Source organism: Phascolarctos cinereus, unplaced genomic scaffold, assembly GCF_003287225.1.
Source record: "Phascolarctos cinereus isolate Bilbo 61053 unplaced genomic scaffold, phaCin_HiC Scaffold_5;HRSCAF=322, whole genome shotgun sequence".
In the NCBI taxonomy this organism is placed as follows: Eukaryota; Metazoa; Chordata; class Mammalia; order Diprotodontia; family Phascolarctidae; genus Phascolarctos; species Phascolarctos cinereus.
The window spans coordinates 447331159-447344307 of record NW_027555958.1 but is presented as its reverse complement, the minus strand read 5'-3'; the positions used below and the strand labels follow the sequence as shown (position 1 = coordinate 447344307).

Sequence of the window (13149 nt, the reverse complement as noted above, 5' to 3'; positions counted from 1 at the left end):
GCATCCTGCTTCAACCAGTGATCCAAGGGATATGAGTGAAAATGCAGCTAGGACTGAAAAGGAAGGCCCGGGAGGCTGTAGCATCAGGTGGGAGCCAGGTCTCAGTGATGGCCGAGAGATGGGAAGAGTGAGAGGGGAAAAGATGTAAGATGAACACAGGTTTGTGGCTTGTGAAGCAAGTATTCCAGAGGGCACAGTAGAAGGAGTGAATTGTACCTGGTTGGGACTTTGGGGAGGAAGGCTTAAAGGGGATAGGAATAAGGAATCCAGGGGTGGGGGTTAGGAAATGGGGCTTGGACTTTACCTACAGGGTTTGAGAATCACTGGAATTGAATACCAAGGTGTGAGTACGTTGATCTCTGAACGAAGGGGCCGCTCCTCCCAAGGGAGGCTGGGGATCAGGCAGGAGATGAGCTGTACGGGCTGGTAGGCACACAGTCAAATGGGAGGTGGATCATGATGGGCGGCACTGAACAGGGCCTTATGATCTAGGCCCAGGATCTAAATCTGGTGCTTGTTTTATAAATGAAGAGGAAGCTGAGGTTCAGAGAGGGACCATGATTGGGAAAGTAGGAATGCCATGGGGAGAAACAGAAAAGTTGGGAGGATGAGTTAAGTTTAGAGGAGAAAGGTGGTGACTTCAAGAATGACCAAGTCTAGAATTCAGTGTTGGAACTGGGCACAGATTTGAGAGAGGCCCTGAGACTCCCCAAGGGAGAACAGAGGAGAGACCCTGGGTGGGGAAGGAGGATTTGGAGAGAGCATGAGGAGGAAGCAGAGGGAATAGTCAGAAATAGGAGGAAAGCCAGGGGAGAGTGGTGCTGGAGAAGGCCCCCTCAACGAGATGGTGGCTGAAACTTGGGCCCAGCCTCACTCCCAGTGCCCTACCCTCTGCCAGGGTTGCCGGGCACCAGAGTCTTGGCCCCAAACACAAACAGGAGGCCTTGGAGACCCAGCCTGGCTCAGGCACCAGCCCCTGGGCTCAGCCTAGTAACCAGGCTCCACCTAGGGTAGCCATATCAGGCCTGGCCCCTTCCAACACACTCTGGCTTCCCTGGCCTCCCCGTTTAGGTTTGCTTCTTTGTCTCTGCCTCTGCTTTCTCCCTCCTGTCTGGCTATTCCTTCTTCATGTCTGAGCCTTCCAGCGTGCAGGTTCTGTGGGTCTGTGAATCTTGGCTGCTGTCTCTCTGTGTCTCTCTGTCTCTCCCTGCCTCTGTGAGTGTCTCTCTTTGTCTCTGTCTGTCTCTGTGTCTCTCTCCCTGCCTCTGTGTGTCTCTCCTTGTCTCTGCCTCTGTCTCTCTCTCCCTGCCTCTGTGTGTCTCTCCTTGTCTCTCTCTCTAGGCAGCTGGCACAGAGATGGCATCAGGCCCAGAGGAGCCAGGGGAGCAGGGGACCCCAGGTTTGTTTCCTTGCTCAGCCTGTGACATGGTTTTCCCTTCGAGGACTCTCCGGGACAGTCACGCCTATCGCTTCTGCATTGGCCACCTTACTCCAGGGATACCCAGGGGCCGAAGGAAGAGCCCTGGCCAGCCCTCAGCCTCCCTCCCACTGAACAGAGAGGTGAGTGGCAGCCCAGTGAGCCCCCATGAGCCCTCCCATCCCTGTAGCTCCTAATTGGCCTAGAGATATGGGGAGGGTGTCCAGCTCCCTCTGCCTTCTCCCAGGACCCCTGACTCCTCCAGGGATGGGATCCAGGCAGGGCCTCATGGCCCCTCAGCCTGGATCTTGTTTCCAGGGCCAGTCACACCAGCCTGAGGATCAACAGGAGACCCCCAGGAAAGCCCCAGGCCAGGGGGAATCCAGCGGAGCGGCCCTGAAGAGGCTAACAGATGAGGTGCCTGAGGGACAATGCCCTTTCCCCAAACCCGCAGCCCCAGAAGGGCTCTTGAGGGCTCCCCGAGTCTATGTGGGCCTCTGCCTCTGTCAGCTTTGCTCTCCCCTTGATCTCCATCTCTCCTGTTTCTGTCTGCCTCTGGCGTTCTTCATCTCAGCTCTGTCCCTGTCTTTGTCTCTCCTCCTCAACTCCCACAGAGCCCCAGGACAGAGCCAACAGGCTCCCCTTTCCCCCTCCCCCAGGTTCAAAATCTTCGGGTATCTCTGCAAGACATGGCCTTTCCCCAGAAGGTGAGGATCAGAGAATCCTAGCTCTGGAGCAGGAAAGCCCTTTGAGACCAACCCCCATTTTAAAGGTGGGGAAACTGAGGCCAGGGAAGTAAAGGGTGTACTTAGGGTCACATAGCTATTGTCCGAGGTGGCATTGGAACTTAATCTGACTCCAGGTCCAGGGCTCTATTCATGCCTGGCTGTCTGTGGTTGTGGCCCTCGGCGAGGGTCTCTAGGAGGCCGGGACCACGATGCCCTATTAGGAAGGGATGAGCTAGAGGAGCCCCAAGTCCCCAGAAGAGCCCTGGGATGCCAAGATCCCCAGGCCCAGGCAGGGAAGGGGGATGCTGCCCTGCCTGGGGTCAGTTCTCCCCTCTTCAGGTCACTGTAGGGTCCCGGGCACACCTGGAAGCAGCCTACGCTCATCGGCTGGCACAGATCGGGGCCCGAACTCGGAGCCTGGAGAAGCATCAGGAGGGTATGGCTAGGACTGGGACACGGAGGGGATGGAGGGGGACGAAGTCCCCCAGGACTGACCCTCCCGGCTGGCTCTGAGCACAGGGGAGAAGCCAAGTCCCATCCCATTAGTTACTGGGAGTCTGGGTCTGTGCTGGGGCTGGGAGGGCTAGCTGCCAGCTATGCCCTCCTCCCCCCATGCAGAGATCAGGCAGCAGCTTGGGGGTCTGGCTGGGGGCGATGCTGGCGCCAGCGTCCTGGGGCAGGTGATGCTGGCGATCCAGGCCCAGGAGAAGAGAACGCAGCAGGCTCTGGACGCTCTTGGGGAGCGTGTAGAGAAACTGCAGGCATGGTGAGCCCCTCTCCCCCTCACCGGGGGTCAAGGCCCGAAAGTGCAGGCAAGAAGGTGCTCACAGGGGGTGTGGGGAGAGGGTTGGGGCCTGGCCGACCCCTGTAACCCGTAGCCTGCTTTCTTCCTTGCCAGGACTCAGCCAGATCTTCCATCAGTGAGGAAGGAGGAGCAAGGGCTCAGCCTCAGCCTCTTAGCCCTACCAGCCAGTCAAGGGGTCCTGACTTCAGAGATTCGGTGAGACCAGAGGCCCGGTGGAGGCCAAGCCTGCTGCTTGTGTCAGGGGTCCTAGAACTGCCATGAGAGAGGGGAAGGCAGAGGCCTAAGGACACACAGCAGGGCCAGGGCAGACCCGGCAGGGAGGAGGTGAGCCTGGGCCTGGCTCACTCGGGTTCCCAAAGCTCTCTCTGGCTTTAGGATCGGAGCACCTGGGTTTGCATCCTGTCTCCGCTCCCTGAACGTGGGAAAGTCCCTTCCCCTACTTGGGCTTCAGTTTCCCGCCCTATAAACTGAAGGCATTGAGTCCAGTGGCCTCTGAGGGCAAGACCAGGATCCTTTCCCAGGAACCCAGGCCCCTGGACTCCCAGACAAAGAACATGGATGGAACCCAACTTCCTCCTCATTGTATTGGTGAAGAAACTGAGGCCCAGGGCCAGCTAGATGTGTCAGTGGATAGAGCTCTGGCCTTGGAGTCAGGAGGACCTGAATTCAACTCTGACCTCAGATGCTTGACATTTACTAGCTATGTGACCCTGGGCAAGTCACTTAACCCTGATTGCCGCACCAAAATGAATGAATAAATAAATAAGAAACTGAGGCCCAGAGAGGGGAAGGGGCCAAGAATCACACAGGCAGGGACAACTAGTCCAACCCCCCCCCATTTGGCAGATAAGGAAACTGAGGCCCAGGGAAAAGAATGAATTTGCCCTAGGTCATCCAGATGGTTAGAAATGGGATTTGAACCCAGGTCCACTGACTCCACAGCCAGGGTTCTTTCCCCAGCACTATCCTTGTCCAAGATTTGAACCCAGGTCCTTTGATCCCAGATCAAACTTTTGCTCTTCCCACAGTGATTTCTGCCATCTCCCCTCGGTGGGGGCCTGGGCAGGGACTGAGAGGCCTTCAGCAGCCTTCTTCTCCTCCCCTCCTCTTGCCCAGGGCCCTACAGACATCCTACCTCCAAGCCGGGGGCAGAGACCCCGGAGTCCTGGCCAAGATATGGGAGTTGCACCTTGAGGCTGCGCTGCTGGAAGGGAGGACTCAGAAGAGACGTGAGTGAGCCCCAGGACCCCGTGCTGAGGCTGCCTAGGGGCCCAGCCCCGATGGGAGCTGGGAAGGGTATCCCAGAGGGAGGCTTGTCATGATGGCCTGGAGAGGCCTGCCTTGGAGTAGAGTGAGGTTCCCCTCACTGGGGACCTTCGGCCAAGGGCCAGGGGGCGATTCTGTGTCCTTCACCTTATGGGTCCTCGGGAGACATGGAAGGCTCGAGCTGGGGAGGTGCACCCCTGGAACTCCAGCCCAAGCAGGCAGAGAGGCCTACAAAAACTTGTCCCTAGCGAAACAGGTTTGGGGAAGCCAGAGGGGGTCAGAGTTCATTGGTCCACAGAAGGGAAGGCCGCTGTTGGACCCCAAACGCTAGACACACAGTTGCAGGCCCTAGAAGCTGTTAACGGCCACTTGGAGACTGAAATCCTGGCCCTACAGATGCAGAGAGGACCCCAGAAGCCCTGGCAGGGTGAGTGCTCAGGCACCCAGATCCCTGAGGTCCCTGGGGTAGGTTTGCACTCTTCTGGTCAGGCATCCCTACCAAGGGACTCATGGAAAGCAATGCACAGCTGGCCAGGGCAGGAAGGGAGAGAGAATTGGGGCAGGCGGGGTGGGGGGCGTCTTTGAGACCACTTCCAACCCTAATGGGGAGTGAGCTCCCTGTCACCAGAGGTGTCCTGTAATCAAGTACTGCACCCATTTTACTGACAAGCAAACTGAGGCTGACGCTTCCCCAGTGGCTCCTATTCCAGCACTGGCTGGCGTTTCACGTCCCCCTCCCAGTTACACTGCTCACAGCTTGTAAATACCGAGTTCCTTACAGAGGCTGTGAGCTCTCGGAGGCCAGGGACCATTTCTGTGCCTTTCTTTGTAAGTCTAGTGCTTAGCACAGTGACTGGCACATAGCAGGTGCTTATAAATGCTTGTGGACTGAATGATTGATACAGCCAGGAAGTGACGGGGCTGGGATTTGGGCCCAGGTCTTCCCAAATCCAGGCCCAGAGCTCTGTCCGCTAACCCTGCTGTCTCAGTGAGGCAACAGAGTCAGGAACGTGAACCCAGGCTCAAATTCTGCCTTTGACACCTCCTATGTGCATGACCCTCAGCTGGTGGCACAGTGTCTACAGATCAGGAAGACCTGAGTTCAAATCCAGCCTCAGACACCAGCTGTGTGATCCTTAATCTGTCTGCCTCAGTTTCTTCAACTGTAAAATGAGGATAATAGTACCACCCAAGTTTGTTGTGAGGATCAAATGGGTTATTTATAAAAGCACCTAGCCCAGTGCTGGGCACGTAGTAGGTACTTGATAAATGTTTGTTTCCTTCCTCCCTCCTCTCCGTCTTTCCTTTCTTCCTTCCCTCCTCCCTCCTCTCCTTCCTTCCCTCCTCCCTCCTCTCCTTCCTTCCCTTCCTTCCCTTCCTCCCTTCTCTCCTTCCTTCCTTCCCTCCTCCCTCCCTCCTCTCCTTCCTTCCCTCCTCCCTCCCTCCCTTCTCTCCTTCCTTCCTTCCCTCCTCCCTCCCTCCATTCTCTCCTTCCTTCCTTCCTTCCTTCCCTCCTTTCCTTCCTCCCTTTCCTCCTTCCTTCCCTCCTCCCTCCCTCCGTTCTCTCCTTCCTTCCTTCCCTCCTCCCTCCCTCCGTTCTCTCCTTCCTTCCCTCCTTCCTTCCCTCCCTCTTTCCTTCCCTTCCTTCCCTCCTTTCCTTCCTCCCTTTCCTCCTTTCCTTCCTTCCTTCCTTCCTTCCTTCCTTCCTTCCTTCCTTCCTTCCTTCCTTCCTTCCTTCCTTCCTTCCTTCCTTCCCTCCTTCCTTCCCTCCTCCCTCCCTCGCTTCTCTCCTTCCTTCCTTCCCTCCTTTCTTTCCTCCCTTTCCTCCTTCCTTTCCTCCTTCCTCACAGTGCTCTCAACAGCTCTCTAAGGCTCAGAGTTGCAGAGAAGTTGCTGACCTGTGTTGGTAGAAGGAATTTCCTTTCCTGGGAGAGGGTTCAGTCCCTATCCCTACCATTTGGTCCAGCATTTTCACCGCATTTTACAGAGGATGAAATTGAGGTTCAGGGACTTGTCCAGGGTCATCCAGCTAGCCAGTGTCAGAAGAAGGCTACATGTTGGCATACTTGCCCTCCCCCACCCTCCTTCCCGCAGCCTCCCTGGGTTTGGTCCCCTCCTTACAAGAGCCACCCCTAAGTCAGAGCCTGCCCAGGAGCACTTTCCCCCCTCCTTGTTGGCTGAAGATGGTGGCAGGGTCCAGCCAAGTGCCATGTGGCCCAGAGGGCTCTGAGCTAGGGGGCCACTGTCCCAAGCCCTGAGAGTGTGGCTTCCCCAAGCAGATCTCAAGCTCCCCAACGCTAAGGTCAAGACAGGCTGTCAAAGACTTCTGAGAGAGACCTAGAAGAGGAGGGCCAGGACCTGGGTTCAGATTCTGTCTCTCTTGTTTGTTCCCATGTGACCTTGGCAAGTCACCTCAACGAAAGGAATCCCCACCCTGTGCTTGGCCCAAAGGATGGAAAGTCCAGGCCCTCTAGGAGCCGACAGTCTCTGGGTGGGGGGGTGGGGGGGCAGAAAGAAGGGAGCCCAGCCAGGGTGCCCCAGGACATCGGGGAAGGACCCATTGTCACTGGATGAAGGGTGGAGATCGGGGAAGACAACTCTGGGCCTCAGTTTGATCATCTGTACAATGTAGGGGTTGCACTAGATGCCCTCCAAGACCCCGGATCTGTCTGGATTCCTGGAGGGGGAGAAGGAGAGCCTCCCCCAGGGCCTGGAGACCCAGGGAGGGAACCTGTGGCCTGGAATTTCTGGGGAGTGGAGAGGCAGGACCTGGGGGATGGGCAGCTGGGTCTGCTTGGAGCCCTCCCCTCACTGGTCAGCTGGCAGCTCCCTGTGTGAGTGTGGCCTCTTCCGGCAACCCAGAGCTCTCGCAGGCCCAGGCCCAGGCCTGGGGCTCCTCCTCTTTTTCCTCTCCCTCCTCTTCCTCTTCCTCTTCTTCCTCCTTTTCCTCCTCCTCCTCTTCTTCATCTTCTCTCCAGCTCCATCCCCAGAGGTGGGGAGAGGGGCCCAGTCAAACTTGGGTGAAGTGTGAGACCTGGGCTCAAATCCTGCCCCAGACCCTCCAGCTGTCTTCTGTAAAATGGAGTTGGACTCGGTGACCTCACCCCACTTTCTGTTCTCAATCTAGGATTTTATGCTCTGTCTGTGTTTTCAATCAACAAACATTAATAAAGTGCCTATCATGTGCCAGGCACAGGAACAGGAAAAAATAGAACGAGCAGGTTCCCTGCTCTCCTGGAGATTAGACTGTCCCTGGGGAGACGAGAGGGAGCGAATCCAAGAGCCTCGGCCCAAGGGAAGGCATTGCATCGTGCCAGGCCCTGCTGGGGGGCAGGGAGCTGCTTCCCCGGCATTGCCCCCAGCCCTCACTCTCTGGGCCCCTGGGCCAGGCAGGTGCGACACCTCATTAGCTCTCCCTCTGTGACCTCTGAGCCGTTTGTAAAAAGTTGTAAAATAGGGTCATTGGGACCTTTTGTGCGGGCATTGACCTCTGTGGCTCCACCAGAGAGGATGTCGGGAGCCGATTCAGGGCCTTCAGACCCCTCATTTCTGCCCTCAGGCCCGTGGGAGCCCCAGCCCAAGGAGGGGACTGGTCTGCTCTGGAGAGGAAGAGGAGGCTGTGCCCGCCGGCCACCCCCTGTGGCTCCCCCGTTGCCACCCCCTCTCCCAGGACCCCCCCGAGACAGCCCTTTCCTAGGCATGATGGTGAGGACTCCGTGGTAGGAGGGACGAGCACTCCAGAAAGAACGAGGCCCTAGGTTGGGAGCCAGGTTCCTACCCCACTTTGCCTCAGTTTCCTCAACTGTAAAATGAGGATTTGGGGCAAGCTGGCCTGAGGGGGACAATCCCAGATCCTGTGCTCTGTCTCCCCCCCCCCCCGCCACTGCGGAGCAGGGCTCCCTTCTGTCCCTTCCCAGGCTGAGGCCAGCCTGGAAGGCATCCTGGAGAGGGTACACTTGTCTCTGCTGCAGGAAATTACAGGAGCTGCAGCCCAGAGCCACCACCTCCTGCCCCCGCCCAATGTGCTGGGCCCAGCTCCTTATGACCCAGGGTGAGTCGTGGCCTCGGCGGGAGGGGAGTGGGCACAGGGAGGGGAGCCCCTGCTCTGACATCCTCTTCTGTCCTCCTCCTGCCCAGGGCTGGGTTTGCCATATTCTACGACTTCCTGCTGGGACTGGAGCCTGAGTGGTCACAGGTGCAGCTGGTGACGGCGCTGGCACGGGGTGGGCAGGAGACCGGCCCCAGCACTGCCCTACCCCCAAGTCCCTGTCTGCCACTGCCCCCCGCCCCAGGGGCTCCCCTGGGCAACTGTGCCATCCTGGCAGCTAGGCAGCCTGTGCCCAGGTCAGTGACAGCACCTCCAAGCCTGCTTGAGTGACCCTGGGCAACGCAGTGGCCCTCTCTGACCCTCAGTGTCATCCTCTGAAATCTCAAGTTCCCACCAACCCTGATGTTCTAGAGCACTCCAGTGAGTGTCCTAAGGTTCCATGGCCCAGTCTAGCATCATCTGTCCTAAGATGGGATGGCTCCCAGTCCTTGTTCTTGGGACTGACCGTGATGAGTCCTTCTTCCTGCCCCCACCCCAACAGATTGCATCCCTCCCTGGCTGTGACCCTGGTCACAGAGCTTCAGGCTTGGGGCCTTTGGGATAGAGGCCAGGAGCCAAGGCCCCAGGCTTGGACCAACGTCCAGCTATTTGACCTGGAGCAGAGGGTGCTGAGCGGACACTGGAGGCTGCCTCTGAGAGCCCTGCCCCGGGCACCAGGCCTTCACCCCAGGCAGCTCAATGCCATCCCTCAGGTCTGTTGAGGCCCCTGGAGGTAGGAGGTGCAGGGAAGCCTGGGCCCTGAGGCTCCCAGCTCAGCATGGCTCTCTTTCCTATGTCCCAGGCTGGCCACATTGAGCTGTACCTGAGAATAGCCAATGCAAGAGATGCTGAGATCCAGGCGTTGGCTAAGATAGACCCCGCCCAAAGCCGGGAATATCGCTACCTGCCCACCGTGAGCAAGAGCCCTGGGGACCAGACATGGGCCTGTGTATCTGGGGATGAGGGTCTTGGGACCAGGTCCCTGGGGCCTGGCTGAGTGGGGGGTCAGGAATTGGGATTGCCTTGGTCCAAGGCTGACTGGCATGCAGGGGTTGAGGGGTTGAGATCGGGTTCCCCATGAGACAGGTTAGGTTAGGCAGCCAGTGTTTCAAGGGCTAGACACCGACCCTGTCTGCTGTCCCACAGGTATCCAACTCACCCTCTCTGGAAGACAGCAACCTGAACTCCCACTTCCTGGGACCCCCCAGCCTGCTCCCCTCCCTCTCCCTGTCCTATGGCTTCAATGACCCTCCTCCTGCTTCAGAGTAGCCTGCACAAAGACCCCAGATACAGCAGCTGGAGGCCCCTCCCAACTCCTCTCCAGGCCTTGGCTTCTCATCTTTAAAATGAACAGGTGGCCTCATTCCCCCAGGGCCCATTCAGCTCTGCAAGCCTGCAATTCTATGGTTCCCTGACCCTATAAGACGAAGGGATGTGCCCATCATCTGCCTTACCAGGCTCCCAGGATGGGTCCTTTGCATTGCTGAGTGTGTGTGTGTGTGTGGGGGGGGCAGCCAGTGACTTTGGGTGGGCAGAGAGCCCTGCCCAGGGCAGTCTCAAACCCTTCCCCAGTGAAGGGGGCAGCTCAGGGCCATGAGCTGTGGGTTTCTCAGCCTGAGGAATCTTTGGGCTCCAAGGTCTGCACCCTTGAGGTGGGGTTGGGAGAAGGGAAGCCAGGCACCCACATACCCAGAACAACCAGCCGAGAGAAATCCCTTGAGGAAGCCCAAGGCAGTCAGTGGAAACATGCTTAGATCTGATTCAGCACATGGGCACTCAGCCCTGGCATCTGGGAATCCTGGAGCAGAAGCCCAGTTCATACCACCAGCAACCGCCCTTTACAAGGAAGGCCGGCTCATCACTGAGGAGGCACTTGACCCTAAATCCTTCAATCTGCCTGTGCTCTCTATCCAAAGAGATGGCATCTTCAGAGATGCAGATCCATCCCACCTATGCCAGAGTCCTGTGTGACACACAAAGGGACACAAAAGACTTTGGCCTGACCATTCACATGGGAAAAACCAAGTGGATGATAAATGCTCATTGTCTCTAGACTATGGCATACAGGTGGGATGGACATCAGTTTATATCTGAGATAGACACTGCAAATGCGCGAGTCCAGAATTGACCAGGAGGAGGAGGGGAGTGACTAGATGTCTTTGGGAAGTTGCATCTATTTTTAATGACCCCAAATTTCTCCTGGCTCCCTCATATCAGAATCCTCCTGGCAATCAGTGGTCACACTGGGAGCCTGGAACAGGCCAGAAGGGTCTGCCACATGCAGGTTGCAAACATCTGTCACATCCTACTCCACCAGCTGTTGGATCCTGGGACCCCTCCTCAGTCGGAGGCTCTACTTCCTCCTCTCCAAAATGGGGCTAATTCCTGCAGCCCCTCCCCCACAGAGCTGCCTTTAGAGAGGCTCAGCTGAGACACTACATAAAGTGCTTTGCAGCCCTTGATTCTCATGCATAAAAACAGGACTGTCCTATGTATGAGCTAGAAAGCCGCCATAACAAGGAGCAATGTGTTCTGGGAACCTAGGAGAGTGGGAAGGCGTGGTCAAGGCCCCCTGGGGCCCAAGCACCTCCTGGGCCCAGGCCTCTGGCTCCCTCCCCACCCAAGGCTTCCTCACCCTGATTCAATCACTAAGGAAGCCTTTTTGTCTTCTACCTCCCCACCCTCCAGTCTTAGTGAGGTTGGCCAGGTCATTTATTTGCTTGTCTCTGGACCTGTTTCCTAATCTATAAAATGGGGACCCATGGTAGTTCAAATTCACTCACTCACTAAATGCAATTTACATAAGCACCTACTGTGTGTGTGTGGGGGGGGCTGCAGCCCCAGCATCTGAGTCCAGCCCCTGCTGCTGCCCCCCCACCCCCAAGCAGGTAGTCTTCCACCACATCCAGGCACAGGAGCTTCCCCCAGCCAAAATAGCTAGCTAGCATATACAAAAAGCTTGTTAGGTTGACAAAGCACTTCGCATGTTTTATTTCACTTGACCCTCCCAACAATGCTGGAAAGTAGTTGTTATTGTCCCCATTTTACAGATGGGGAAACTGAGGCTGAGAGAAGCTGACTTACTCACTCAGGTTACACAGCTAGTATATGTCTGAGGCTGGCTTTGAACTCGGCTTCCAGGCTCTAGGCACAGCTCTGAAGACACCGGGCCACTGGACATCTGGCCTGAACCTGCTGATTTTAGGGGCTCTTGCCCCACCCACCCTCCTGCACTCCATCCCATTTGGCTATCTGTGCTCCTCCCACACATCCGACTCGGTGCTCCCACTCCGATGCCCTTCCTCTTCACTGTATACACAAGGGATGCCCTGGTCCCGTGGTGGGGGCTGGGCTCCCCGAAGAGGCACTTGGGCTTCGATGGTGGTGTCTTAGGACAGCCCGGGGTATGTGGGGGGCCCCTCAGTGGCCTTTTTGCACCACCAGTTACCGGTCATAGCCAAGCCTTTAGGCACCTTAGAAGCCCTTACAGGTACTGGGCTGAGCTCTCAGATCTGACTTTTCTACAAACAGGGCGGCATCTGCAGTGCCACTCGACCCATCCCAACCCCCAGGGGCCTTTCTTCTGGGCTAAACCAGTGGGGAGGTTGGCCATCTAAGCCTCTGGACTTCACCATGCCTTCCCTTCATGAAATCTATGTTCTGGAGCAATGGCTTCCTGGTTCTTCCCACATACACACCTTGGTACTGGCTGTCCCTGACTCCCAGCCCTCAATTCTAATGCAGGCCCCCAGCCCATAAGCCCTTGTGCTTTGGACAAGCCTGCCCACACCCCCAATCATCCTGGCCCATGGCAGCCAAGTCCCCCAAGAAGGCAGTCAGACCCACTTACCATCCTGCTCAGGGCACCTGCTCGTTGTGGGCAGGAAGCAGTATTCCTGGCCTATTCAATGTCCACGTGCCCAGCTTAGGGTCAGGGAAGGGGCATGCTAAACAGGGAGACCCAGGCCCACCCCTTCCTGCACCACGTGGTGGCTGGTCCACCCAACATAGTTCCGTCGGCAATCTCATGCCCACCTTCCAGAAGAGGCCACTTTTTCATCACCCTACTCCCACCTCCCACTTATTTTTATATTGCATTACTCTTTCGAAACAGGAAACGTTTCACACTTATCTCTGTAAACCCCAGGGCCTGGAAGAGTTAGCATTTGCTCCTTGACTCACTCACCAACACACATGCTCACATTCTTGACTCATCTCACCAAGCCCGAGAACCACGGGAGACACCCCAATGGCACTTTTCTGTTATTGTCCAACTCTTCATGACCCCATTTGGGAGTTTCTCAGCGAAGATACTGGTTTGCCATTTCCTTCTCCAGCTCATTTACAGATGAAGAAACTGAGGTAGAGAGGGTAAAGTGACTTACCCAGCGTCACAAAGCTAATAATCCCTCCCACCTGACTGGCTATCTGCTGAGCCAAGATGGTGCCAGAAAGCAACAGCCTGGCTCTCCACTGAGACGTCTCCAGTTCTCCCAAAGTCCCAGGCAATGATCCCCCTGCTTTCACGTATTTCCTCCTTCAAGAGGCCAAGCAGTGCTCCAGGGAGGCCAGGTGGACATTGCAGGTGGAAGCTGTGGCCCAAGTCAGAAAACCTGAGCGGGTTCACAGAAGCCCCATTAGGGACCCCAAAATGCTCTCAAGTCTTTCCAGTACCCCAAACAAAGCTGAGGCTGAGAAACAAGAAGAGCCCCCTAAATGGGAGCCTGAGAATGGGGCAGGAGGCAGGGGCTCCTCTCCTCTGTCCTCCTCAGTATAAGCTAAGCCAAAATCCATCAGGAACTTGGGTCCTACACAAACATCAGGATGCCAGCGCTGCCTTGGGCTA

At 56.7% G+C, this 13149-nt stretch overlaps 1 protein-coding gene across 1 annotated transcript; it reads left to right on the top strand.

Annotated features, from left to right (window-relative positions):
* The first annotated feature begins 947 nt into the window (after positions 1 to 947).
* On the top strand, positions 948 to 13110 carry CCDC17 (coiled-coil domain containing 17). Its single transcript, XM_020987596.2, has 14 exons — positions 948 to 1560; positions 1736 to 1834; positions 2077 to 2124; positions 2485 to 2581; positions 2764 to 2911; positions 3044 to 3145; positions 4067 to 4179; positions 4515 to 4643; positions 7776 to 7921; positions 8188 to 8267; positions 8354 to 8560; positions 8806 to 9016; positions 9106 to 9216; positions 9450 to 13110. Exons 1-14 carry the CDS (start codon positions 1357 to 1359, stop codon positions 9570 to 9572), a joined length of 1818 nt encoding a protein of 605 aa, XP_020843255.1. The 5' UTR covers positions 948 to 1356; the 3' UTR covers positions 9573 to 13110.
* The last annotated feature ends 39 nt before the right edge of the window (positions 13111 to 13149 follow it).